The following is a 27,480-nucleotide window of genomic DNA, read 5'->3' on the forward strand; positions in this document are numbered from 1 at the left end:
GCTCCTGGGTCATACCACCAGAGAGGATGCCAGCAGGAGCTGATGACAGGCTCCTGGGTCATACCAACAGAGAGGATGCCAGCAGCAGCTGATGACAGGCTCCTGGGTCATACCACCAGAGAGGATGCCAGCAGGAGCTGATGACAGGCTCTGGGGTCATACAACCAGAGAGGATGCCAGTAGGAGCTGATGACAGGCTCCTGGGTCATACCAACAGAGAGGATGCCAGCAGAAGCTGATGACAGGCTCCTGGGTCATACCAACAGAGAGGATGCCAGCAGCAGCTGATGACAGGCTCCTGGGTCATACCAACAGAGAGGATGCTATCAGGAGCTGATGACGGGTTCCGGGGTCATACAACCAGAGAAGATGTCAGCAGGAGCTGATGACAGGCTCCAGGGTCATACAACCAGAGAGGATGTCAGCAGGAGCTGATGACAGGCTCCGGGGTCATACAACCAGAGAGGATGCCAGTAGAAGCTGATGACAGGCTCTGGGGTCATACAACCAGAGAGGATGCCAGCAGGAGCTGATGACAGGCTCTGGGGTCATACAACCAGAGAGGATGCCAGTAGGAGCTGATGACAGGCTCCTGGGTCATACCAACAGAGAGGATGCCAGCAGAAGCTGATGACAGGCTCCTGGGTCATACCAACAGAGAGGATGCCAGCAGCAGCTGATGACAGGCTCCTGGGTCATACCAACAGAGAGGATGCTATCAGGAGCTGATGACGGGTTCCGGGGTCATACAACCAGAGAAGATGTCAGCAGGAGCTGATGACAGGCTCCAGGGTCATACAACCAGAGAGGATGTCAGCAGGAGCTGATGGCAGGCTCCGGGGTCATACAATCAGAGAGGATGTCAGCAGGAGCTGATGACAGGCTCTGGGATCATACAACCAGAGAGGATGCCAGCAGGAGCTGATGACAGGATCCTGGGTCATACCACCAGGGAGGATGCCAGAAGGAGCTGACAACAGGCTCCAGGGTCATACAACCAGAGAGGATGCCATCAGCAGCTGATGACAGGCTCTGGGGTCATACAACCAGAGAGGATGCCAACAGGAGCTGATGACAGGCTCCGGGGTCATACCACCAGAGAGGATGCCAGCAGGAGCTGATGACAGGCTCCAGGGTCATACCACCAGAGATGATGCCAGCAGGAGCTGATGATGGGCTCCAGGGTCATACAACCAGACAGGATGCCAGCAGGAGCTGATGACGGCCTCCGGGGCCATTGTACTAACCACTAGGCCACAGGGGCCCCCATTTTGGCGTTTACATTGCCATGGGCAAACACACTTTGTAATCCACTGCACTGGACAGAGCCTTTACCTCTCAACAATTTTGTAAATTTTGTTGATTTAATTCCTGTTAAGTGCCATTTCAAGAATCTTTCACTTGTATGATGGTGGTCTGTTCTGTGAGTGGAGGAACACAAGTGCCAGGTGTAAACCACCAACCTTTGCCATGATACTGATGACACAAGACTGTGTAAATGCTCTCCACAAAAGCTGCCAAATGCTCAATGTCACCAATGCCTCAGGAACAATAAGAACTGGGGAATCTAGAAATTTTGTGGATGATGTTTTTGGAGCCATGGTGATGCATCTTATTATATATCAACACACTGCTTGGTGTTTGGAAATTAACAGAAATGAAGCAAGAAGTAAACTAGTTATGGTGGTATGTGGACTTATTAATTATTATATTGTGATTAATTGTGATTTCATGACACATGGTGTTCCATCACAGTATTAAGTACAATGTTAAACCTCAAGCACTCACCCACTCATTGAAACACCTGTAGTTACACCATACCATCTGAAGTTGTTGAAGCAGGCAAAATTAATCTTTTCTCAGAGTCGTCGGAGGGTAGAAAAGTACAAACAAAACTTGAAAAATACTGTATCTATTTTGGGAAATGTAGACTATAACAGAAATATTAACCACTGAATACATATTTACATGATAGGAAAGCCTAAAAAATCAGGCAAATTATAATAAAAGTGTTCATTTTTTTTTCCCATTGTCAGTGTCATCTCTCTACCGTAAAGCACAAAATAGCTTTGGTGTTGCCTTATTCAGTGACAGGAAGCCTTTTCTGTGTAAAGTACTACAGGTCCAAGCTGTGAAGTGTACTACTCATTCCTGCCTTTGTGATGATGTTTTGTGAGCTAACTGGCACTGTAATTCAACCTTTTCACAGGTTTCCGAGGTGTTTATTCCAGCAAATTCTGAGGACATTACTCTGTGTTAACTGATAACATTACACTTTCTGTGAAGCCCTGAAATTTGCCGATCCAACCAAAGTAGTTTTACCTCGAAAATCAAAATTAAAAACATGCATTAATTGCACTAAAAGGTGCTCTTTCATATGCAAAAAGATTGGCAAATTAGGGTACACATAATTACTGATTCACGGAAGGCAAACAATGGTCGACTCATCTTGCAACCAAATTGCCATTGCACAGGAAAAAAGACGCCCTACTGATATCTTGGGGTCACAAAGCTTTATTCACAGGTGGATCTAAAAAAACAAATCTTACCTTGTGCTCAAATAAGGCCTACTTATAAACTTATAGGAATCCAGGTGGTAGAGCACTAATCAAAAGAGGAAACCTTGAAGGAAACTTCAACACCTTGGCATGTTTCACAATGCAATAGTAACTGTATGAAACTGCCATAGTTATTTATATGAATGGAGTTTATTGGTATACTCACTTCCATGGCAACAGGGGGCCTCTGTAGCCGAGAGGTTTGCACGCCAGCGCGGCGTAATGACCCAGGAGCCTCTCACCAATGAGGTCGTTATGAGTTGAAGTCCAGCCCATGCTGTCTTCCTCAGGGGCCGTACATGGGAAGGTCTGTCAGCAACATGTGGATGGTTGTGGATTTCCCCTGGGCTCTGCCTGGTTTACTCCCAGCATAATACTGGCTGCCGACGTGTAAGTGAAATGTTCTTAAGTACGGCGTAAAACACCAATCACATGTCATGGTGATGTAATGACTAAAGAGCTGAGCGCCATAATGTTCTATTTGCTCTGTTGAGACTTGTGTCAAGTATGAAATATCAAACAAACTGTCTAAACTCGAACAATATTCAGTCTACCTTTGATTCAAACATCAGCTCTTAAATATACAAGAAATGCATTAAAAATTACGATTTTATTAGGCTGATACAAGCATGTGCATGTATAGGACTTTGGTTCTCGCACCCATGTAAATACAGAAAATGGTGGGTTGGGGGAATTGGATTACACTTTACAACTCTATCACAGTAAACATAAAAGTTACCTTTATAACAATATAAATGTTTATTTATTTATGTATTTATCTGATTGGTGTTTCATGCCATACTCAAGAGTATGTCACTTATATGACGGCGGCCAGCATTATGGTGGGAGGAAACAGGGCATAGCTCGCGGGGGAGGGGGGAACGCACAACCATCCGTAAGTTGCTGGAAGACCTTCCCATGTACGGATGGAGAGGGAACCCACATAAGCTGGACTTGAACACACAGCCACCGCAAGATAAATGTTTACACTGTACAATTCTTTTGGTCCCATAGCAATAGATGTATTAACATGTACCATAAAAATGTACAATAAAATAAATATCACAACTTTATGTATTGAGTAATAAAATAAAAGCCTATAGGTGGGGTGTTATTTAAAGTTGCCTTCAAGCATTCAGGCCTAGTTACAATAAACAACATGCATATATACAGTTGACAGCATTGCACCCATCTTATGTAACCATACGATGCCTCAACACACTGAAAGTTTCATGAAACCCTTGTACATGTTGCGTTATGGAGCCCAGATAATTACCAAGGCAACATCCAGCTTCATTACTGGCTGTCAAGGTGGTAACAAGGCAACATCATACCTTCAGTACTAATTGCTATGGTAGTTATATGGCAACATAAAAGCTTCAGGACTTGTTGCTACGGTAGTTACATTGTGACTTTATGCCTCCAGTCCTAGTTGCTATATGATACATGTAGTTACATGGCAACATAAAATCTGCTAAACTCATCACTATGGTAGTTACATGGCAACATAAAATCTGCTGTACTGATCAATATGGTAGTTATATGGCAACATAAAACCTGCTGTATTGATAACTATTGTAGTTACATGGCAACATAAAACCTGCTGCACTGATCATTATGGTCATTACAATGTACATAGCAAAATAAAGCAACACAAAACCTTTGCTTCTAGTTACTATGGTACATGTAGTAACATAGTGATTTGACGCCTTCAGCTCTGGTTGCAACATAAAACTTTAACCACTGATGGTTATTGTTGTTACATGGTAACATAAAGCTGGTCGCCAATGTTAAATTCAGCATATATAATTCTTCTAAATTCATTTGAAATTGGCCCCTGATTTTGGAACGAGGCATTGCACTACTTTGTACAAGGCCACATAAGCACCAAAGAATAGGAAAGTTATCAGCTGTGTTAAAGTTACAAAAATATATAGACATATCTACATGGGTAAAACATAACAGAAATTCTCAACACAAAGAAACTGAATAAAAAAATAATGTGCCCTCATACAAGAACACTGTAATATAGTTTGAGACACACACATGAGTTATGTTGAGAAAATCTACGAAAACTTTCATGGAGATGCTAAAATACCAGAGATTTTTTGCCAATAAAAAAAAAAACATTTGCTAAGAAAATTAAATTACTTTTCTGTGTTTATCAGTAACTAAACATTGAACATTTTCTGTGTTGATTCTAAGTTACTCCCAAGGAACCAATCTGATTTGATATCGGTTATGTGTACATATCACCATTAGCTGTAGACTCGATCCAAGAATGAGTCACACCTAAGACCTTAAAAGACGAAGTTGCAACTACCTCGCTTGGAGTTCAGCATGAAGGGGAGAGTGCAATGACTGGTTGACCCGAGGCAGCTTACTTGCATTCTAGTTTGATATCAGTTATGTGTACATATACCATGGGCTATCAAATTTTGGACTGATAACACTGAAGGCTAACCTGAATCTGGTTTGATATCAGTTATGTGTACATATACCATAGGCTATCAAATTTTGGACTGATAACATTGTGTATGAAGGCTAACCTGAATCTGGTTTGATATCAGTTATGTGTACATATACCATAGGCTATCAAATTTTGGACTGATAATACTCTGTATGAAGGCTGACCTGATTCTAGTTTGATATCAGTTATGTGTACATATACCATGGGCTATCAAATTTTGGACTGATAACATTCTGTATGAAGGCTTACTTGCATTCTGGTTTGATATCAGTTATGTGTACATATACCATGGGCTATCAAATTTTGGACTGATAACATTCTGTATGAAGGCTTACTTGCATTCTAGTTTGATATCAGTTATGTGTACATATACCATGGGCTATCAAATTTTGGACTGATAACATTCTGTATGAAGGCTTACTTGCATTCTGGTTTGATATCAGTTATATGTACATATACCATGGGCTATCAAATTTTGGACTGATAACATTCTGTATGAAGGCTTACTTGCATTCTAGTTTGATATCAGTTATGTGTACATATACCATGGGCTATCAAATTTTGGACTGATAACATTCTGTATGAAGGCTTACTTGCATTCTAGTTTGATATCAGTTATGTGTACATATACCATGGATTATCAAATTTTGGACTGATAACACTGAAGGCTAACCTGATTCTGGTTTGATATCAGTTATGTGTACATATACCATGGGCTATCAAATTTTGGACTGATAACACTGAAGGCTAACCTGAATCTGGTTTGATATCAGTTATATGTACATATACCATGGGCTATCAAATTTTGGACTGACAACATTTTGCATGAAGGCTTACTTGCATTCTGGTTTGATATCAGTTATATGTACATATACCATGGATTATCAAATTTTGGACTGATAACACTGAAGGCTAACCTGATTCTGGTTTGATATCAGTTATGTGTACATATACCATGGGCTATCAAATTTTGGACTGATAACATTCTGTATGAAGGCTTACTTGCATTCTAGTTTGATATCAGTTATGTGTACATATACCATGGATTATCAAATTTTGGACTGATAACACTGAAGGCTAACCTGATTCTGGTTTGATATCAGTTATGTGTACATATACCATGGGCTATCAAATTTTGGACTGGTAACACTGAAGGCTAACCTGATTCTGGTTTGATATCAGTTATATGTACATATACCATGGGCTATCAAATTTTGGACTGATAACACTGAAGGCTAACCTGATTCTGGTTTGATATCAGTTATATGTACATATACCATGGGCTATCAAATTTTGGACTGACAACATTTTGCATGAAGGCTTACTTGCATTCTGGTTTGATATCAGTTATATGTACATATACCATGGGCTATCAAATTTTGGACTGGTAACACTGAAGGCTAACCTGATTCTGGTTTGATATCAGTTATATGTACATATACCATGGGCTATCAAATTTTGGACTGATAACATTCTGTATGAAGGCTTACTTGCATTCTAGTTTGATATCAGTTATGTGTACATATACCATGGATTATCAAATTCTGGACTGATAACACTGAAGGCTAACCTGATTCTGGTTTGATATCAGTTATGTGTACATATACCATGGGCTATCAAATTTTGGACTGATAACACTGAAGGCTAACCTGATTCTGGTTTGATATCAGTTATATGTACATATACCATGGGCTATCAAATTTTGGACTGATAACATTCTGTATGAAGGCTAACCTGATTCTAGTTTGATATCAGTTATGTGTACATATACCATGGGCTTTCAAATTTTGGACTGACAACATTTTGCATGAAGGCTTACTTGCATTCTAGTTTGATATCAGTTATGTGTACATATACCATGGGCTATCAAATTTTGGACTGGTAACACTGAAGGCTAACCTGATTCTGGTTTGATATCAGTTATATGTACATATACCATGGGCTATCAAATTTTGGACTGATAACACTGAAGGCTAACCTGATTCTGGTTTGATATCAGTTATGTGTACATATACCATGGGCTATCAAATTTTGGACTGATAACATTCTGTATGAAGGCTAACCTGATTCTGGTTTGATATCAGTTATGTGTACATATACCATGGGCTATCAAATTTTGGACTGATAACATTCTGTATGAAGGCTAACCTGATTCTGGTTTGATATCAGTTATGTGTACATATACCATGGGCTATCAAATTTTGGACTGATAACATTCTGTATGAAGGCTAACCTGATTCAGAGAACAACTATTCCATGTATTGGACATTATTTCATATATCAAAGAACATGTAATTGACATCGTCTATAATTTCACAGAATTTCTCACAAACTAAGTGTCTTTCAGTGCCAATTGTAGTCCAGAAAAGTGATTGGAATTGCTTTTTTTTTTACATTAGTCTGTAAATGAGATTTTTTTTGACCCAACTGTTCTCACATTTATATCTTATACGTATTATGCACCAAGAAAAGAAGAATGGTGGGAAATTAATGAAAATGATACATCCTCAAAATTTCAGATTTATGGCAAGTTTTTGTTGGCAAGGGTGTATTTGAATCTGCCACTGCCTTGGTCAAGGGCTATTCATCTTCCAGAACAACATTCTGCTATTAGGTACCTAAATAAAAAATACTTAATAAAGTCTGTGCTAGCCGTAAATAAACTAATGCTAATTCTCAATAACTGCAACATCCTCCTAAAGTTGATGTCATCTTGTATGAAGGCCCCACTTTAAATGAGTAGCCCATAAGCAAAGATGTCCAACATTAGTATGACCGATAGACTGACAGATTGACAGACTTACAAACCAACATATAGAATGATTTACAGAACTGCTTAAATCTCCAGCTAAAACTCGGCCATGGTCTTTGATTGGCCAGCTGCCGTTTCTGACACATGCTATCATTTGCTTAGACTCTTCCACGACAGACACCTGCTGGTTTATAATAAAATACAAGTTCGGCTGCCACGCTGATGGTTGCCAGTATCGGATCGCGTCACCTGGCCAAATGAGCGAACATATCTGGCAGGAGCTTGGTAAGATAGGTCACCAGGATCGTGAAAGTCTGGTCGGGAGGCAGGGTCTCCTGGTTGCCATGGTAACGGAGGTGGTGTTGCTGATGATGATGAGCTAAAATCATAAAATATGGGAAGGAAAATTCAGAATAGATACAGTGTCTGAGACAATGATGAAGCTGATAGGACATCATTTATTAGTCGCAAATGACTCTTTTGTTACCTGTGTAACAAAACACAATACCTGTGTTACTACATGTGTATCTTTCAACATGATATGTTTTCAATGGCTACCACCAGCAACGATAGCACAGTTGGTAGAACCTCTGCTTCAGGAGCGGTTGATCCATGGTCAATCCTGGGTCAAGGCACACCTAAGACCTTAAAAGAGGAAGTTGTAACTTCCTCACTTGGTGTTCAGCATGAAGGGGATAGTGCAACGACTGGTTGACCCGTATCAGTATAATGGCTTGGGCGGGGCGGCTTACTTGCCTTCAGTGAGACGTCTCAGTAAAGGAGCTCTAGATAAAAGAGCTGTGGAAATCCGCCTTGAAACAAGGAGACACATCACATGCACTCTAAGGATTCCTTCCTGGTCATATGACTGAAGCATTGTTAAACCCCAAGCACTCACTCACTCACTCAGTGGCTACGATAATTAGTTACACACAGCCGAAAAGCTCCGTTTTGTACCTTCTTCATCATAAACCCTATCTCCACAACTATCATTTATTTCAAAACAGATAAACACAGACAGAGATATCACAAGCCATCTTACGATCTCTTTTGTTGAGAGTTGTTAAAATATTTTTACAGTGTGAAGCATATCAGTGAGACTAACAATACTGGGACACAGTACCTGGCTTTTAATATCAAAGTTTATAAGCTTAATCACCAATAAACCTCTGTGACATAATGTTTTACCAATGGACAAAAGTAAAGATGAAAGAGGGTACAAAGAAATTAATTCATGGGGCAAAATTAAGGCTCCAAGTAAGCCTAACTATTTTAGATTTTATGAGATTTCATTTTCTAACTTTAAAATGTAGCTTCTTATTGAATATGCATGTTAAAACTTTGCCTTACCTGTCTGGGGTGATGATGTGGTTACCAACAACCTTGACCTTTGTGGTGGGGCCTGTTGCTATGGGGTTGTCAATGGCACTGAAAATTTGGTTGTCATGGACAACCCCACTGACAGATTCCAGCAGGCTGATCATATCTTTTATCGTGTGAACTCGATTTTTTTCCACCTTGAACAAAGATTATCACACAAAAGTTTCATCATTTCAAGTTACCAGCAATATACATACACTCTACACACAAATACAAAATGAAAAAAGGAAAAAAAAATGAAAAAAACAAAACAAAAACAAAAAAAAACAGTTACATTTCATTTATGTATGGCTGGTCCTCTATTAGGTGATCCTAACCATATATCGATAGCTCCCCTTGTTGATTAGATGACAAACCTATGATTTCAAAACTCCAGTCAGTAGAAGCAGCAAGAGTTGGATTTGAACTAGGACATCACTGGTTTGAGACCGGTGGGTGCAAGAATGAAAACAATAGGGAGGTTTCCAGCTTGAACTCTTTTGTAGTAAAAGGTGAAAACATTCCAACTGTACCATGTGACTTGTCAAAAATGTTAGTCAACTGTTGAATCTTTGATGACAATTTGATTTACTCACCACGTCTCACTGTTCCAGAGGAACTAATGACACCGCTTTCCATTTTACTTTCACAAATGTTCAGCTCCTCAATTTTCTCCACCGTTTATCTACATCGTTCAAAGACTTTCAGGAAATTTTTTCAGACACCAATTTTATAGTAAATGTTATCAAAAATAGTTGCATAACATTTTTGACATGATATGGTAGGACTATTTTTACCCTTAACCACAAAAGATTTATTTATCTGAGTAGTGTTTTACACTGTACCTAAGAATATTTCACTTATATGCCGGCGGACAGCATTATGGTGGGAGGAAACCGAAAACCCTGACCATCTGCAGGTTGCTGGCAAACCTTCCCACATATGGTTGAAGAGGTAGCCAGCATGAGATGTAACCACAAAAGAGTTTGTACTCTGCTAATGAGTGAACCATCAAGGGATACAATCTTCACAGGATGCCACTATTTCTGTTATTATTCCAAAATATGACTCAAATACAAGCAGGTCTGGCGCTCCGTAGAACATGAGCTTTTCCTGTAGAATGATTCTTCAATCAATAGGAATTCACATTCATATTTTACTTGAAATTTGCCTGAAATTTTTATGAACATTGTTGATGTTTTCAACTGCAACGAATGCAGAATCAATTTAGAGGCGAACAACACTGAATTTATCTCTATGCAACAAGCATTTGATGACATGTTTAAAGTAATACAGAACTGTTGATGTTGATTGGCTGACAGTGGAGATATGGTTTTCTGGGTTAAACCACGCACTTTTCACTCTTGAATAAAGATTCTATACTGTTTTAAAACCCCCGAGGACACCAAGTTGACAACTTTATCAATAGATCTATTTTTTTTTCTAAAAATATTCTGTCTGTTGGTATACAGTGTAAGTCAAATTTTGGACATCCTCTCTTTCAATATGGGTCATTCACTTAATACAAGGCCTTTTTAGAATTCAACATTAATTTTTTTGTGGGACATGAAAACTGTTGCAAATTTGCTCTTGTTCATATGAAATCATGTTTTTTTTGTTTACAAAAATGTTTTCACTTGGGGTAAATGATTTGAAAATACTATCTGAGATATCCCAAACATGTATCATGTCTTGAGTGTGTACCTTTATTTCACCGGCTCCTTTCAAAGTGATTCCTGCACCTTCTGAATGGAAGTTGATGACATCATTCTCCTTGACAACAGCCTCATTCTGACAATGTATCCCATCAGCCTTGTTGTCGAACACACCATTGCCAAAAATGGTTGTCTGCCAAAAGATATGAGAACATCACAAATTCACCTGAAGTAATCACAACATGTAGACATCTTTACCTGACCAAAAGTAGGCTCATTCCCTTTGCTGAAATCTAATTTTGCACTGCTCTTGTCAACAGAAAAGGGACACAACTTCATTGACGAGTCCTTGTATGGGTTAATAATGTGACCCCATGATCAAGAACCCCGGCAGAGTTCACAGGCTTAGTTTTAATAACTTACTACACGTTATGTGGTTAATATGAACGGTCAGCAATTTACTTACTTACCTGTCCCTGACCACTGGTTGACACACCTGCATGCAGATTACAGGTTATTATGAACAGTCAGTGATTTGTACAGGTTGATTGCTTACCTGTCCCTGACCACTGGTTGACACACCTGCATGCAGATTACAGGTTATTATGAACAGCCAGTGATCTGTGTAGGTTGATTGCTTACATGTCCCTGACCACTGGTTGACACACCTGTCTGCACAATACAGGTTATTATGAACAGTCAGTGATTTGTGTAGGTTGATTACTTACCTGTCCCTGACCACTGGTTGACGCACCTGTCTGCACAATACAGGTTATTATGAACAGTCAGTGATTTGTGTAGGTTGATTACTTACCTGTCCCTGAACACTGGTTGACGCACCTGTCTGCACAATACAGGTTATTATGAACAGTCAGTGATTTGTGCAGGTTGATTACTTACCTGTCCCTGACCACTGGTTGACACACCTGTCTGAAGATTACAGATTATTATGAACAGTCAGTGGTTTGTGTAGGTTGATTACTTACCTGTCCCTGACCACTGGTTGACACACCTGTCTGAAGATTACAGATTATTATGAACAGTCAGTGATTTGTGTAGGTTGATTACTTACATGTCCCTGACCACTGGTTGACACACCTGTCTGCAGATTACAGGTTATTATGAACAGTCAGTGATCTGTGTAGGTTGATTACTTACCTGTCCCTGACCGCTGGTTGACACACCTGTCTGCAGATTACAGGCTATTATGAACAGTCAGTGATTTGTGCAGGTTGATTACTTACCTGTCCCTGACCACTGGTTGACACACCTGTCTGCAGATTACAGGTTATGTGGTTGTTATGAACAGTCACTGACTTGGGGTGGTTGATGTAAATGCCTGACTGGCTGTTTCCATAAATGCTGTTACTCCCAAGGAAAACATCTTTACCAGATTCAACAGATAGTCCATGACCTAAAACAAGAACAACATTTACCTTGTTAGGTTAGGTCTTGATAGGGTTTTGTACCTTCTGTGAATATCATAAATCATATCTAACAGCATAGATTTTACTCTGTATTTTAAAATTTATTACTCAGTTGGTTAGAGCGCTAGCGCAGCGCAATGACCCAGGAGTCTCTCACCAATGCGGTCGCTAAGAGCATAGATTTTACTCTGTATTTTAAAATTTATTACTCAGTTGGTTAGTGCGCTAGCGCAGCGCAATGATTCAGGAGTCTCTCACCAATGCAGTCGCTGCGAGTTCAAGTCCAGCTCATGTTGGCTTCCTCTCCGGCCGTAAGTGGGAAGGTCTGCCAGCAACCTGCGGATGGTCGTGGGTTTGCCCCAGGCTCTGCCCGGTTTCCACCCACCATAATGCTGACCGCCGTCGTACAAGTGAAATATTCTTGAGTACGGCGTAAAACACCAATCAAATAAATAAATAAAATAAATAAAATTTATTAAAACATTATTTTGGTCTTAGATGTATCACAACATACTCAAAGGAGTCGCAGTATAGTAAAACCAGCAAGCCATACTGATAGAAGAAAAGTGGTCCAACATAAGACTCCCCAAATACCCTAATATGGCCATACATTTTGTCCATGACTGACTTGCCCATTTTTCCTGATTCTGAGATTTCTATTGATATCAGAAAGGTGTTTTGAGGTTTGCTTGGAACATGGGATGATACTCTACAGACAAATTGTAAGTTTCAGCATAAAAAATAATATTTTTCAACATTTATTTGCCTCTAAAAATGGACTTTTGTGGGCTAAATGTTAGGTGACATAAGTGCCATAGAGATCTTAATGTCACCGGGCACAACAAAGAATGGTAAAGAAGGGAAAATTTTGAAATATTTTTGTCCAAAAGGTTTTCGCCAGCACCCAGTGTGCCAGAGTTTGAGAATCAATCACCTTACACCTAAACCATCTGCTGCTCTTGTTTAAAGAAAAAGACAATACAAAAAAAAAAAGAAACAAAAAAAAAGAAAACAAGTCTCATACATTACCTATGTTATGACAGACAGTGTTGTGTACCACTTTGGTTTGAGAGTAGTGTAGCTTGGTCCCTCTCTTGTCATCCTCTATCAACAAGTCCTGAAGAGCTAGACTGTGACCTTGAGACCCATGACCTCTGACACCTTGATCGGTGTTGATAGGCTAAAATGAAATCATGTGATCTTTTTAAGAGTTGGTCCACATAAAGAAGTACTGAAAACCTAAACTGGCAGGACTGTAACCTTGTGACATATGACCTGGTCAGAGCTGACTGGCTGAAATGAGATCATGTGATATGTGAAAAACAAATACATTTTTTTTTCTCCAGCTAAAGTAAGAAAACTAATTGCCATCACTGAAAATACTGACTCCAGATAGACTCGACCTCACTACTTAGGGTTTCAAACTCCATCCACTACTCTGCTAAGCATAAGCTTGTTTGTTTTGAGTCCACTTATACACACCGAATGATAAAATCAACAAATGCCTACAACTACTGAAGATATTTCAGTTAGGCAGAGGCTGTGGCTTTCCTGGGGAGAGTAATTGGGCTAGAAGCAGCCATCTTTGCTCAAACGCCATTGAATGTCAATGAATTAATCACACAAGTCTGAGCATCTTTTCCTCTCTGGAAGTTTTTGTAGCAAGGCTGTAGTTAGAATTTGGCTTCCTACCTTTTTTTTGCGACACGTATACTGATGTGTAGGTTTAAAGACTTTGGGGAAGAAATTCATCATTAGTAACTGATATTAGGTAGGGATATTGCATATGACTATGTTCGTATTAAGTTGTACTTTGTCATCATGGTTGCTAGCTTGCAGGTGGAATGATATTTATAGTTATTGAGGATTTACAGTAACATTAAATAAGTTAGTGTGGTTTCACAGCAATTAAATGATGTTTAGTTATAAAAGTAGAGGTTGTAGGTTTTTCATATTTTGCAGAGTATAAATAGCAAATTAAGTAGCAGTTAAATGTTCTGAGAATTCTGATGTACCTTATAGACTGTTTAAATGCAGGGTTTCCAATGTTTTGGAAACACAAATCTTAGTTAAGTCATGTACTGGGTAGACACCCACAGCGAGGTAATTAAATGCTTTCTCTGAGGTCCTCGCTGGGGCTATAAAAGTGCAGGCCTAATGTCAACAGGGCAGTGAAGAGCTAGTCACACCCTTGGACGGTCATCAGCCTGGCTGGTCACCCAGATGGCAGCAATACATATCACTGACTCTGATTTTGTGTTTGGGTCTGTCATTTGCCTACAACCTAGCATCCCCTAATGTTAGTGATAGTTAACCAGTTGCCTCGCCCCCAGGCAAGGTTACATTTTCATGGAGCCGTTCGGTTCGCCCTTTGATAGGTATTGGTGTAAGTCAGGGCAAAGACACTTGAGAAGGTTTTTTTCTGACAAACCACTACATATTTATTCACAGACGACCGCAACATTACAGGTCACCTCGGTCAACCCTTGTCACAAGATGCACAGCACAGTTTTTGTGTCGCATGGGGTGACAGCCAGAGTTATGTCCCTTGTTCCCCCCTCTAACCTATCCAAGCAAGTCCTCCAACATGTATATATTGTTACACAATGCTGTTAATTTACCCTAAATATAATAAGTGCTGTACTTCCTTGTATTAAAAATACTGCCACTCACAATTTTCAGAGCTTCAAATGTATAGCGCTTTGTTTTTTTTTTTTAAATATAAATTGAAACTGTGATACAAGTAGTTGGAACTCACGGTGTTGGTAACAAAGGCAATGCCGGCATCGCCATTGTCACTGATGGTGTTACCGTGGAGTAAAGGACACTCCCCTCCCATAATCCAGACCCCACAGCCGGCGTTACCTGAGGACAAGAGGAGATATGGTACATGCATTTTTCTGTATTTTCTTGACATTTCACGTTACATTATATGAACACACAGACATGACCCATCACCAAAGTGTCACTCTGGAGACAAGAGGTATGACGTCTCACCAAAGTGTCATGCTGAAGACACTAGGCATGACACCTCACCAGAGTCAGCATACATGACATTAACTGATGTGCCATGACGATCAAAACATAATGCCTAATGCTGAAGACACCAAACATGACACCTCACTTAAATGCCTTGCTAAAGACAATGACATGATGCCATAGTTGAGTGTCAAGGAGAACCATTGAAGCATTAAAGCACTGTGATTTATGAAAATATAATTAACTAAGTTTTGTGACTGGTTTATCACTTTTCATAAGAATCAAACCTGATCTGAAGGGGTCACAAAATGAAACTGCACAAAGAGTTTTATCAAAATTCGACAATCTTTAACGCAAATAGTTTCACAGAAACAAAGGAGAGACAGCCACTCTATCACAAATGAATATCCCTTGTTCCACTTTCACAGAAGTGTGGGATAATGAAGTTGTAATGCAGCTAAAATTAACCCTGCAGATCAATATTGAGGGTTTGTTGCTTTACAGAACACTAATTGTAACTCCTTAAAGAACTGGTATTGACACACAAGCTATTATTCATCTTACACTTATACTTTATAGCAGCATAAAAATTCAATTAATTTCTGAAATATCTGAATTATCTGAAAATAACTAATTATGGCCTGGAATTAAAACTGCTTCTTGAAAAATTTTGTGTACTGACTTCATAACTCCTTTAATTACTGATTTAATTACTTTCAAATTATCTATACACTTTTACATGTGTACATCAGCTAATCCGATGCCTGGAAAATGCTGATATATTAGATGTTATTTTCATTTCATTGTAACCCTTGTTTTTTTCTGCCAAAGCCATGAAATGTTTACACCATGCTAATCACATTCATTCTTACAAAAACATACCATCCCTTCCATCTGAACAGAGACAACATAAAAGTCGGCACAACTGACACATTTTTTGACACAAGTGCTAAACTTTAAATTACCTGTGACAGTGTTCTTGGAAATAGTTCCCCGTCCCCTCTCACCAACAACGATGCCGTCAGCCACACCATTACAGATGACGTTGTTCTGGACAAAGGGGTCGCCACCATAGCGAATGTAAACGCCAGCCCACATGTTCCCGCTGATCATATTATCTGCAAAGGGAGACAACCACAATAAGTTACACTACTAAAAATGTTTGAAAGAAGACTACAACATTTGAAGAATCACGGGGCATTTTAATAATGTTTTTTGGTAAACATATGCCTGACCTCTACAGCTAAGGAATGAACCTAGATCTATTCCTAAAAGATACAGAAACTGAAGCTGTTTTCAAAAGATTGTTAGGTTATGATCATACTTAATTTCAAAGTTTATGGACCTTAATATTGGTAAGGCCCTTGCTAGCTGATTCGGCTAATCTTTAGTGTTGTTTTCGCCACAGCCTCCAAACTAATGAGGTATCAAGCTCCCATACAGGACTTCCTCTTGACTGTAGTCAAACAAACCAGTGCAAAATTCTTCAATACTGCATTTACCACCAATGAATTACACAATAATTAAGCTATAGTTATTATATTTATTATTAAAGTAAAAAAAAAGCTAAAATATGAAGTGAGGATCATCTTATACAAAAAACTGAAAACTTTTAGGCATTTGAATACTATGGTGAGCTTTAAGAGCCATACTGACGTTATCTAGGAACTCTGACATCACATCACCTATTTTCCTGATGTTCACCAGAAGGAAGGAATTTTTAGGAATATTATTTCAGGGATCTTTTAGTCATGGTTCAAAAGAGTTACTTTAACATTAAATGTTGTGATTAAAGTTGGAAAAACTTCCTGTGACGTCAGAGTTCCAAAACTTTGATAGTATTGCCAATAAAGCCCACCTTAGAATTCAAATATTTGAACGCCTTTAATTATTTTCACACAAGTCTAAAAAAAATAAGAGAGAGTACACTTATGCATAATTTTAAGTGGTCTATTTAATGATGTCTAGTTCGAATTGTTTGATGAGGAAGTAAAGGATTACCTTTGATCATCCCTAATCCATTCTCATTTACAGAAATTCCAGCCGCTTGGTTCTTCATCAGACGATTGTCACTGTTGACAAAATCAGGAGAATTCTAAATCAGACATTGATATAAATGATTGTGCGGGTCAGAGTTTATTTCATATTATTTACTCATCGCACAATCGAGGCATGTTGACCAGCAAAATGGCTAGAAAAAGCGTGAATGTTTTCCATGTAACTCCATTCTACTGATTAGGGCTGTAGGTGGCGATTATGAAATATGACTGTGCCCAATTTACTTCCTAGGCTTCTGACGGGGGCTAGCACCATGAAACATGTACTGATGATTTCACCACAAAATGGCTACTGCCGATGTGGTGTATCATTCATTCATTCATTCTTCGTCCGATGGATCTCACACGGCTGGTGTCCATCAAACCCTTGTGATGACATTACGTTTCCTGCCAGTTTCCGTGAATGTGATGCCGTCACAGAGGGATTGACAGTTTTGAAAGGACTATGGATGTGGGTGTTTGTCTGCTGTACAGGAAGTATATAAAGTTTTCTTGAACACCAAGCGAACGTAAACAATAGGTTTATTGATAAATAAGTTTTAACATGATCACATGATAATTACAAATCACAGTTTTCTTTGGAATCTTCCCATCAAAGACTATAACTATAATGATCATGTGGTCATGCTAAAAAGAAATAATAATAGCTAAATAATAAATAATAGCTTTTACATTACATATATACCTGCCCCCCCCACAACAATATTTGGAGAAAAAAAAAAAAAATAAATAACAATATCCATCAAACTAAGGGACAAATAAAAATTTCAGAGTAAGGTGCTTTTTTGGAGGGTTAGTCGGTTACCCCCAACGAACACATTTTTAATAGAGCCTTGCCCTAAGTACTATATTAGCTAACTCTAACATGCTTACAAACAGGTGCATGCTTACAGTTTGAATGAAATTTGGTGACCTCGGTCAGCAGGTTTTAATACCTTATAAGAGGGTTTCCTCTGTACAGGATATAGATTCCAGCCTCAGCGTTAGCAAAAATGTCGTTATTACGGATCTGTCCCTGACCACTGCAGAGAACAGCCACACCAAACCTCTCTCCATGATGAATCTGGTTACCCTGGCAACCAAAATAATATAGCCACATTGATTAATTTATTTGATTGGTGTTTTACACAATACTCAAGAATATTTCACATATATGATGGCGTCCGGGTAGCATGAGCTGGACTTATGGCCAAATTGACAAGCTTAAGATGAGATAAAAATAGCTCCGTTTAGCAAAATTTTCAGTTTGATGATCAGGAATAACAAAAAGAAAATAGAGCATAAATACCCTAAATGACCCCAATTATTACCCACAAGTGCATTTTTAGAGGCAAATAAATGTCAAGAAATATCATGTTTTTTGAGCTGAAACACAGCGTTTTTGCAGCAGGATATCATAGTACTTTCCAAACCAGCCTTAAAGCACTGTAAACAATCAATAGAATTCTCAGAATACAGTAATATTGAGCAAGTTAGTCATAAAGGAAATTTTATGTCATTTAGGGTAATTAATTTAAACAAATCATTCAAATCGAGTTTTTATTGCTCAAGACTAGGATTTAAAATCGTTGTTTAATAACAACAAAGCGCTAAAGGAAAAATGAATGATTAATTAATTGTTGCTTTAGCGTTCTTAGCCTATGCCTATTTTGACAGTTATATGTATGGGTGGAGAGATCCATGGGCACATCCATGTAACAGTTACATCAGGTATTATTTTGTTTTGTTTTTTTCCATTATTTCACTCATGTTTACACATGTAATGCAATACTCAAAAATATGTCACTTGCATCACTGCAGTCAGGTTTATACATTGAGGAAGCTGGGGCACCTGGGGTAAACCACTGGACTTTGGCAATTAACTGTCAAACTTCCTGAGAGCTAGAGTCAAACCTGCTGTGACATCACTATTTAACCGGCCTCTTTTTAGGAATAGGAAATTGGTGCAACTGTGGTCGCAATATTTTCATTGTCTTACACATTCAAATTTTTGCAATCTAAATATTGTATATTAGTTTTTTATTTATACATCCAGGAAAAACATGTCTGTATAATTGTATACTACACCTTACAAGCCTTTGGCTTACTGCGTACTTTTTCAATAATTCTCTGTTTGGAACAACTGAGGAAATGAATTTTTCATTTATAGTTTCATGGGTGGATAAAACCACTGACCTTTGGCAACTATGACTCAGGTGAGGTATTTCATACTGTGAAGGGCAGGGAAATTCATGCAAGACTACACAAAAGGGCATAGCTAAGCTGTTCATATTCCAACCATGGTGCCCATGAACAATGATAGCAGGCGAATAATTAAAATTTCCTAACTGTGAATCCATCATTGAATGCAGTCATTGAAACATGAAGCACCTTGAAGGCAAAGAAAACACTAAAATAAAGTATTTATGAGATGAAAGACCATTTAACAATGTCCATCAAAATAGTTTGATTTATGTTTTTAGAATTTTTCTAACATATTAAAATGCATTTAAAACACAGGATTCTATGGCGGTTTGTTGGGACCTAGAGGGTTTCGGTGACGTCGCCGCAATAGTTCTGGCTTGAAATAGTTTGTTTCAAGGTCCATCTGTTGATGGAGCATTCATAGCTCTAAATGAAGATGCATTCTGAATGATGAAATATAGGCATCTGTGTGTGTCCAGGGGCAAAAAGCTGAAGTGACATTACCTGTCCCAATATTGGCCAAAAAGGCTACAGTAGAATCCACAATTTTACAGATTTCACTAGGTCAAAAAATATTTAAAAAAACTAAAAAAAAAAGATATAAATCAAACTATCCTCCCTGACAATATTTAGCGGTCTTTCATCTGACATGTGCTTCCTACTAGCCTGTACTGTACCTTTAACCAGCCAGGCATGGTCCATTCCTGTCTGGACTTAAAGTTGCAGCTAAGCAAACCCAAACTCCATTTGAACATTCCACCTAGGTCAAGGTCATGAGTATTTGTTCTCTTTAGAGGCGGATTGGTCAGTTTGAATGAAGATGGTCATGTGATGGTCCTGCTATAATCATAATCTCACCTGAATTATTGGGTCTGCATTTTTTCTCACATCAATTCCAGCTTCCATGTTAGAATGAATATCATTGCCTAAAACATGACAAAATCACCATGAAGTAGAACAGACACTGTGACATCTGAAACTGAAAGGTTGCAAACAAAACTGAAGTTCCAACAAGGAAATGAATAGAGTTACTGAATGTTCTAATGTAGGCACAATATTGTTACAGCAAAAATTAGGTGTCATTCGACTGCCCAACAGTTGCGTGAATACATTCAGCTGGATGCACAACATTGGGTAATCCTAAATTTTACCTATATCGTTATACTGCTGCACTTACCAGCTATAACACCTGATGCTGCAAGCCTCATGAATATTCCTGATGTCTTACAATGACGGATTTCGTTCTTCAGAACCAGTGCCTAGGTGGTACATCAAAACCAAACTGATAGATGAATATATACACATGTAAGCAGTTGTAGTAGGGTATTAATAATACCTTAAATAACCTAAAATTTGGCCCACAACAGTACATTTTTAAATGTAAATAAATGTCACAAAATATTATATTTGGAGCTGAAACTTTTTTTGATGCTGAAAGAATTTTCCGGTAGAATATCATCCCATGTTCTAAACAAACGTCAAAAAAACTCTCTAAAATTAGCACTCTCAGAATCTGGACAAATGGGCAAGTTAGTCATAGACAAAATTTATGGTTATTTTAATGGGGTAATTCTACTCAACGTAGCACTAATACAAGTATTTTTGGCATTAATTTATAATATCTCTGACCAATTTGCAATAGACTCAAGGTATTACCAAAAATCCAAGAAAATTAGAACAAAATATTTATTACAGTTTCATGGGCAGTAACAGTGGTATTCTAATGTACTAAACAGTCCTAAATTTACCATATTTAAACTTATTTGGTGCTTTCAAATGCATGATCATTGTCACGATGCTGCAGAAATACTGCCAGAGTGTGCCTAATCATTCAATCATTCAATGACTGACCAAATGAATACTAGGAATGCTAGGACAACTAAGAAGATTAACTTCTCCAATACACATAACTCACCCTGGAATTTTGCACACATCGAATCCCGTATCCCATATTTGCAATGTGACAGCCAATGACCTTGGCATGACCTTGACAGCTAACCATCACGCCTCCCTTTCCGTTATTCATGCGGCAGTTTCGTATGGTCACCCCCTGCACTTCTGCTATGGCTCGAAGAGCATCCGCGTCTTCAAACAATTCCATCAAGCCGTCACTCCGCAGAGTAGCCCTTTCTCCAACCGACAGTTGCTTGGATATGGTGGCCGTTTCTATCTGGGCAGAGTTTCTCTTCCTTGTCAGGAGAGTTCGGTGATGATGTGGATAGGACATGTGAACCAGCATGTCATCATCAGATAACGATGTTTCAGAATGAGAAAATGCGTCTTCATCAGATGAACTCGTCATTGTGCTAGAGTCATCTGTCCAAAAAAAGCAGAATTTATGTCACTACTTTCAGCATTATGTGTCTTCCAAACATAACATTTGGAAATTCACCATCACCCTTGGAATGATAAGTAAACTGTATCATGTAAAAAAAATAGTAACAATCGTGATGAAATGTTGAGAAACATAGACATGCAAAAATGAACAAGCAAAGTCCAAATTTTGTAAAATCTGGTAAAAATGAAAAAGATAAAGCAATTAACCATATAATGACAATAGTAATACAAAGGTATATATCAAAATTTGAACGTTATGATTACAGTGTTATCATGAACATACAAACAAGCAGACACACTGATGCAATCCATGGAAAGGTGCATTCAGCTACATGTATAAATTCTAGTGCTGATTAGATTGTTGTCAAGATCTTTTCACTTTATAAACTCCAAGTGAGAAGGTCTTGTTACTGAAGACTAAAACCACTATACCTCTTTCTTGGTCTTCACTGGAGTCACCAGAAGACAGGTCATCGAGCATGAAATCAGCGGGTTCATCCAGGTTCTCAATACCATCATCTCCAGATCTGTCAACTAGTCCATCACTGAGAAGAGCATTCCCAGATCTATCTAAAGGTTCCTCATTGACAACATCATCTTCAGATCTGTCAACTAGTCCATCACTGAGAAGAGCATTCCCAGATCTATCCAAAGGTTCCTCACTGACAACATCCTCTCCAGATCTATCTACTGATCCTTCACTGACAAAAGCATTTCCAGATCTATCAAAAGGTCCACCTTGTCCTCCGTTTCCAGGCCGAATCATGCCTTCATTAAACCCATCCTCACCAGCTCTATTCAATGCACCATTTTCCAATCTTTCTACAAGATGCTCTGCAGGTCTGTGAACATCTACTGTAACAGTTTCCTTGATGGGCTTGGACCAAGCCTGGGACTGACCTTGACCTGAAGCCTGACCTTGACCATGACTTTGAGGTGCATTACCATCAGGCCATGAGCTGGAGGTGCTGTGTCCATCTGGGTCACCCTTAACTCCATCCAGCTCTGATACAGGAGGCCATGATTTACCTTCTTTCTCGTCTGAGCATCCCTGCAGAATTAATGAGTTGTCGTGTGTCACTGAGCCAGTTGCACTGCTGGCGAGCCGGGCGGTCCGATGCAACCTTGACCCCAAACTGTGCGTTCTTCTCGAATCAGAAGAGCTGTGTGATTGTTTAGAGCTCGGGTGGGAGTGAGCATGATTTTGTCTTGCGGCTTCAGTAGTTGTCAAGTCTGATTTTAGATGTTCGATTTGCGAGTCCACTGTGTGGAAATCCAAACAGGGGTCTCCAATTGCAGAAGAATTACAACACAGATTATCCTGTTCCAAACTGGTCACATGAGGATCACCATTATTAACCATTCCAGCAGGTTTTCTTGTGTCCTCTCCTGTTTTCGAACACAGCTTCCAGTTTTGATCAGTCTGCTCAGTTTCACACTTAACATGTTTTGATCTTGGTGACAACATCTTCTCATGTACAGACAAATGCTCTTCTAAACTGTTATTGTTTTTCTTTTTCTTGCTAAATTGTATACTCGATGTCCAATTACATTTTTCTGGGAAGTTGACCATGCCTGGATGAGATACTGCCTCTGATTGGTCAGCACCAGACTGAGGATCACTGCAAGCCTCTCCAGCCAGGTAATCGTTGTTCAGCGTCACTTGGGAGCTAGTTTCCACCAAGTTATTTAGCCAACTCCTTACATTTCTGTTAATCGTGGAAGATGACACAGACATACCATCATCATTTACAACAGTATCAGGATTTCCATCACCACTGTTTACGTGCTTCATTTTTAGGGACTCGCTGCTTTTGGTCCGTGCTGACAAACTTGACCTTGAACGCACGTCTTCCCCATTCTGTTTACAAACTGTTTCCTTGGCAATGGTGGTGATGTAGGTCATATGACCATGAGCCCAGTTAACTTCGTCCTTTGGAAACCCCTCCACAGAAACTGCAGCCAGGTCACACTGAGAAAATTCACAGTTCTCTAACACACTAACATTGACATGTTGCATGATCACATTGGCATGGCGAAAAGTGCAAAATCTGAAATGTGCCGAGCCTGGGTTTTGAATGAGGATTAAACTGTCCTCAAGGATACAGTTGTCTACCTGGATATAACCAGCTTTCACCTGTAATCAACACAAAAACAACTATGATTTATTAAACACACCGTAAATGACCAAAATTTCATCCATGACTACCTTGCTCATTTTCCCGATTCTGAGAATTCTATTGATATTAGAAAGATGTTTTGAGGCTTGCTTGGAACATCAGGTGATATTCCAATTGAAAATTATCAGTTTCAGCACCAAAAATAACATTTTGTGGCATTCATTTGCCTCTAAAAGTGCATACTCCTTACAGCGCATGCATCAGGCTCTACCTTTTGCTTTACATCAATGCCAACAATAGCACATTCAGTGCAGAAATCTGGAACAACGCCAAGGTCACTGGGGTCATGGTGATGAGGTAGAAAGGGATGTCAGAAAACACAAACAATCTGTTTCTACATTTCTCTGTTATAATACTTTACACACGTGCATTCTCTTTATCTAGAGTGTCTGCAACATTGATTCCAACCAACACCTAAAAAGATTTTATTGATAAATGCTGATTAAATAGTTCTGTGGGAGGGCACAAGTGGTGAGGTTAAGCCTAAACAAGCCTACGTGTCTGTCACAGGTTCCAAAGGTCAAGCTTGTCTACTGGTGGCAGTAAAGCAAAAGGTAGTGAGCAATGCATGGGTTGTAAGGAGCATGCTAAAAATGCACTTTTGTGGAAAAAATTTTAGGGCATTTAGGGTACTCTTAGGTTAGGGAACAGAAAACAACAAAACCAACAAAAAATCATCTCATGTTAATCATTACATGATGTCTGATTTCTAATGTAGGGCTCTCTTTAAAGAAAATCAATATCAGTTTATTTATTTATTTACCAGATAGTTTTATGGGTGCCAGAAATCAGTGTCAAGGGTAAACAGTGATCTTTGGCAATGAACTGTTCAGATGTACACACATGCCCCACACATTAGTGAAGAACGAGTGGGCTGAGATTGGTACATGGAGAAAAACATAGCAAATCAGCGACATTTGCCTGATACTTGCCAAACCTCTTGGTTTCAAATTGGCCCAACCGATCTACACTGTAAAAAATTCAAGCCTTGTACCCCATTGGGTAATGGGTCGATTAATTGTCACTAGAACAAAGTTATGAATTAAAAGCCCAAGTGAAACTAGCAAGAACTGGAGTTGAGCCTTTGATGTCACTGATCGGCTGTGGCAAGAGCAAAGCACAGTGTATCACTCAATGAGCCCCGGGGGGTCCCGAGTACATACCTTTAAGGCAAAGCTGGTGAACCATGGAGCCCGAATGACAAGGTTACAGAGTCTTCCTGTGATGGACGTCTGCTCTACACACATCACCAGGATGACGCTCCCAAGTTCTCCATCACCAACAAGTTCCAGAGGAATCTTTGACGACATTTCAAACTGCTCGTCATAAATACCTGGCTTGATGAGAATGCGGTCATAGTCATTTGCCACGCCCAGCGCACTTTTCAGAGTGTCATGTTCACCTTCTCTGCCAACCACGATTGTTTTGCGCCGACAGAAGCTCCCCCGTTGGCGACGGAAGGTTCCCAGGCACTGTGATTGGTCCACAAGAATGTTGCCATGGTACCAGAAATGTGTCTGAAGCATCTGCTCCTTTAGGGCATCTTTCCAGGACAGTGGTCGTGCGTCTGGGTTCAAAGGCCAATGGGGAAGCTTCCATTCTGCGGATTCCAAGTAAAGCTCTCGCCACCTGGATCCGTCCAGGCTTTGAACCAGGATATTCCATGTCTTGCACACCTGACTTGCATGGCCCAGGTCATTTATGCTCAGATGAGAGAACACAAGCTGCCAGATTTCCCAAGGTAATCCTCTGGGTGCGTCCGATGCAGTACGAGTGGAGAGTGTCAAAGAACGCCGTTTTCCATCTCCCTCAGTCTGAGCCATGAGACTGAAGCTTCGCTAGAGCCTGAACATCTGAATAGCTGTTGCAGCTGCAAAAACAATGGCCATCTTTATTGCAACTGTCAAATGGGTGAATCCAGAAAGCTGTTAAACTGTAGATTTGATGGTGGTGTTGTAGAAGTTGTATATACCCTAATTGCTCAACACTTTCCCATATGAAAGAACAATTTTCAGCGCAATTTATGCACATTTTAAGTTGATTTTGGACACAAAAGCACATTGGTTGGATTTACCAGTTTCAGGGCTTCTGAAAAAGTATAATTTCATCAGTCTGCAAAAAAAGAAAAAACTTAAACATTTGCTTGAATTAACACCTTGCACACATGCAAAAATGTTGAAGAATTACAGTAACATATGAACTTTTGATCATTATATACTGCTTTAGATTCATAGTCGTATGTGGGTTCAAAGATAAAAGTAAAGTTCTTGACACTTTACGATCCCGGCAAGTGAAATTAGAATTCACATCTTATGCCAAGCTAGAAACCTTTCGATCTCTCCACTTCTTTATTATTTTTTAATAATCACCTATCTAAATTTTATATGTAAACAATTCAGTGGATATCTAATTAACAATTGAGCAAAATCAACACTGTTTGATTACAGTGATTTATTTGTGCAAAAACACCTGCAACAGAGCCAGTAGGGTTTTTATTCTGAATGTTCATGCAAATGTGTAAACAGTAGCGACACAAGACACCCCCTAGCTCCACGGCAGAGGTGAAATTTCAACATTATTTTCACAATGCCAACAGATTAATCTAAATGAGTTTTATACAGTAAAATAGTAATACACAGGGTCAGTTTCAACCGGAACAGTTACCCAAATCTGATCCATGGGAAATGGTCGTACATTATAATGAGTTTTATACAGTAAAATAGTAATACACAGGGTCAGTTTCAACCTGAACAGCTACCTAACTCTGATCCATGGGAAACGGTCGTACATTTACAAGTACATAACACATTTATTTATTTATTTACTTGATTGGCCCATTATGCTGTACTCAAGAATATTCACTTATACAACAGCAGCCGGCATTATGATGGGAGGAAAATAGGCAAAGCCCAGTACCAACCAACGACAATCCACAGGTTACTGGCAAACCTTCCCACGTACAACTGGAGAGGAAGCCAGCAGGAGCTGGACTTGAACTCACAGAAGTGCTATGACCATCTTGGCAGTACATAACGCATACACAATCTACAAATATGTGTTGCTTGGAATTAAATTATGTGAATCACAAGTGTGACAGGGAAAAAACTGAAAAATATTCAAGACAGTTACGTAAGCATCATATTCTTATCAAATCAGGGTTATGCCAGATAAATAACTGGAATATAAATTTATACTCATTTAAAACTTTTCTTGTAGCTACATGTACATGTAATAATAAACTAAATAATTACATTTAATTTCAGCTCAGGAATTGAAATTTTGTTTCGTGAATACATGTGTAACAGATGAGGGACTCCACCACATAAGTCACACTACAGCATTGGGCTTCTCAGCAGCCCAAGCCCAACGCTCTACCAACTGAGCTAAAGGGAAATTCCCTCTAAGTAGTGCTTGTATAAGCACTGGAAAGCTGCTCTTGTTACACTTCTTCCCACTTAAACCCTTCTCCTCCCCCAAGACACACCCATGTCCACAGACCCACAGAGTCCCACACTTCTGGAA

The 27,480-nt window shown here is 39.2% G+C and overlaps 1 protein-coding gene across 1 annotated transcript; it reads right to left on the reverse strand.

Moving 5' to 3' along the window:
- Positions 1-401: 401 nt before the first annotated feature.
- LOC135463457 (uncharacterized) lies at positions 402-25,781 on the reverse strand. The gene is made up of 16 exons (XM_064740717.1): positions 25,122-25,781; positions 22,211-23,915; positions 21,357-21,757; positions 20,619-20,700; positions 20,300-20,367; positions 18,193-18,329; positions 17,202-17,272; positions 16,166-16,318; positions 14,980-15,086; positions 13,251-13,401; positions 12,039-12,208; positions 10,844-10,987; positions 9,131-9,297; positions 8,030-8,159; positions 898-1,032; positions 402-542 (listed from the first exon to the last, which is right to left on the reverse strand). The coding sequence occupies exons 1-16, from the start codon at positions 25,779-25,781 to the stop codon at positions 402-404; spliced, it is 4,422 nt and encodes a 1,473-aa protein (XP_064596787.1).
- Positions 25,782-27,480: the final 1,699 nt, after the last annotated feature.

The sequence above is a fragment of the Liolophura sinensis genome, chromosome 3 (genome assembly GCF_032854445.1).
Source record: "Liolophura sinensis isolate JHLJ2023 chromosome 3, CUHK_Ljap_v2, whole genome shotgun sequence".
Classification (NCBI taxonomy): Eukaryota; Metazoa; Mollusca; class Polyplacophora; order Chitonida; family Chitonidae; genus Liolophura; species Liolophura sinensis.

Coding starts and splice junctions, on each gene's coding strand:
- LOC135463457 (XM_064740717.1), bottom strand. CDS start 25,781: ATGGCTCAGACTGAGGGAGATGGAAAACGGCGTTCTTTGACACTCTCC. Junction 9,298..10,843: donor AAGGAGCCGGTGAAATAAAG/GTACACACTCAA, acceptor TCTTTGTTCAAG/GTGGAAAAAAATCGAGTTCA. Junction 543..897: donor TGCTGGCATCCTCTCTGGTT/GTATGATCCCAG, acceptor GTATGACCCCAG/AGCCTGTCATCAGCTCCTGC.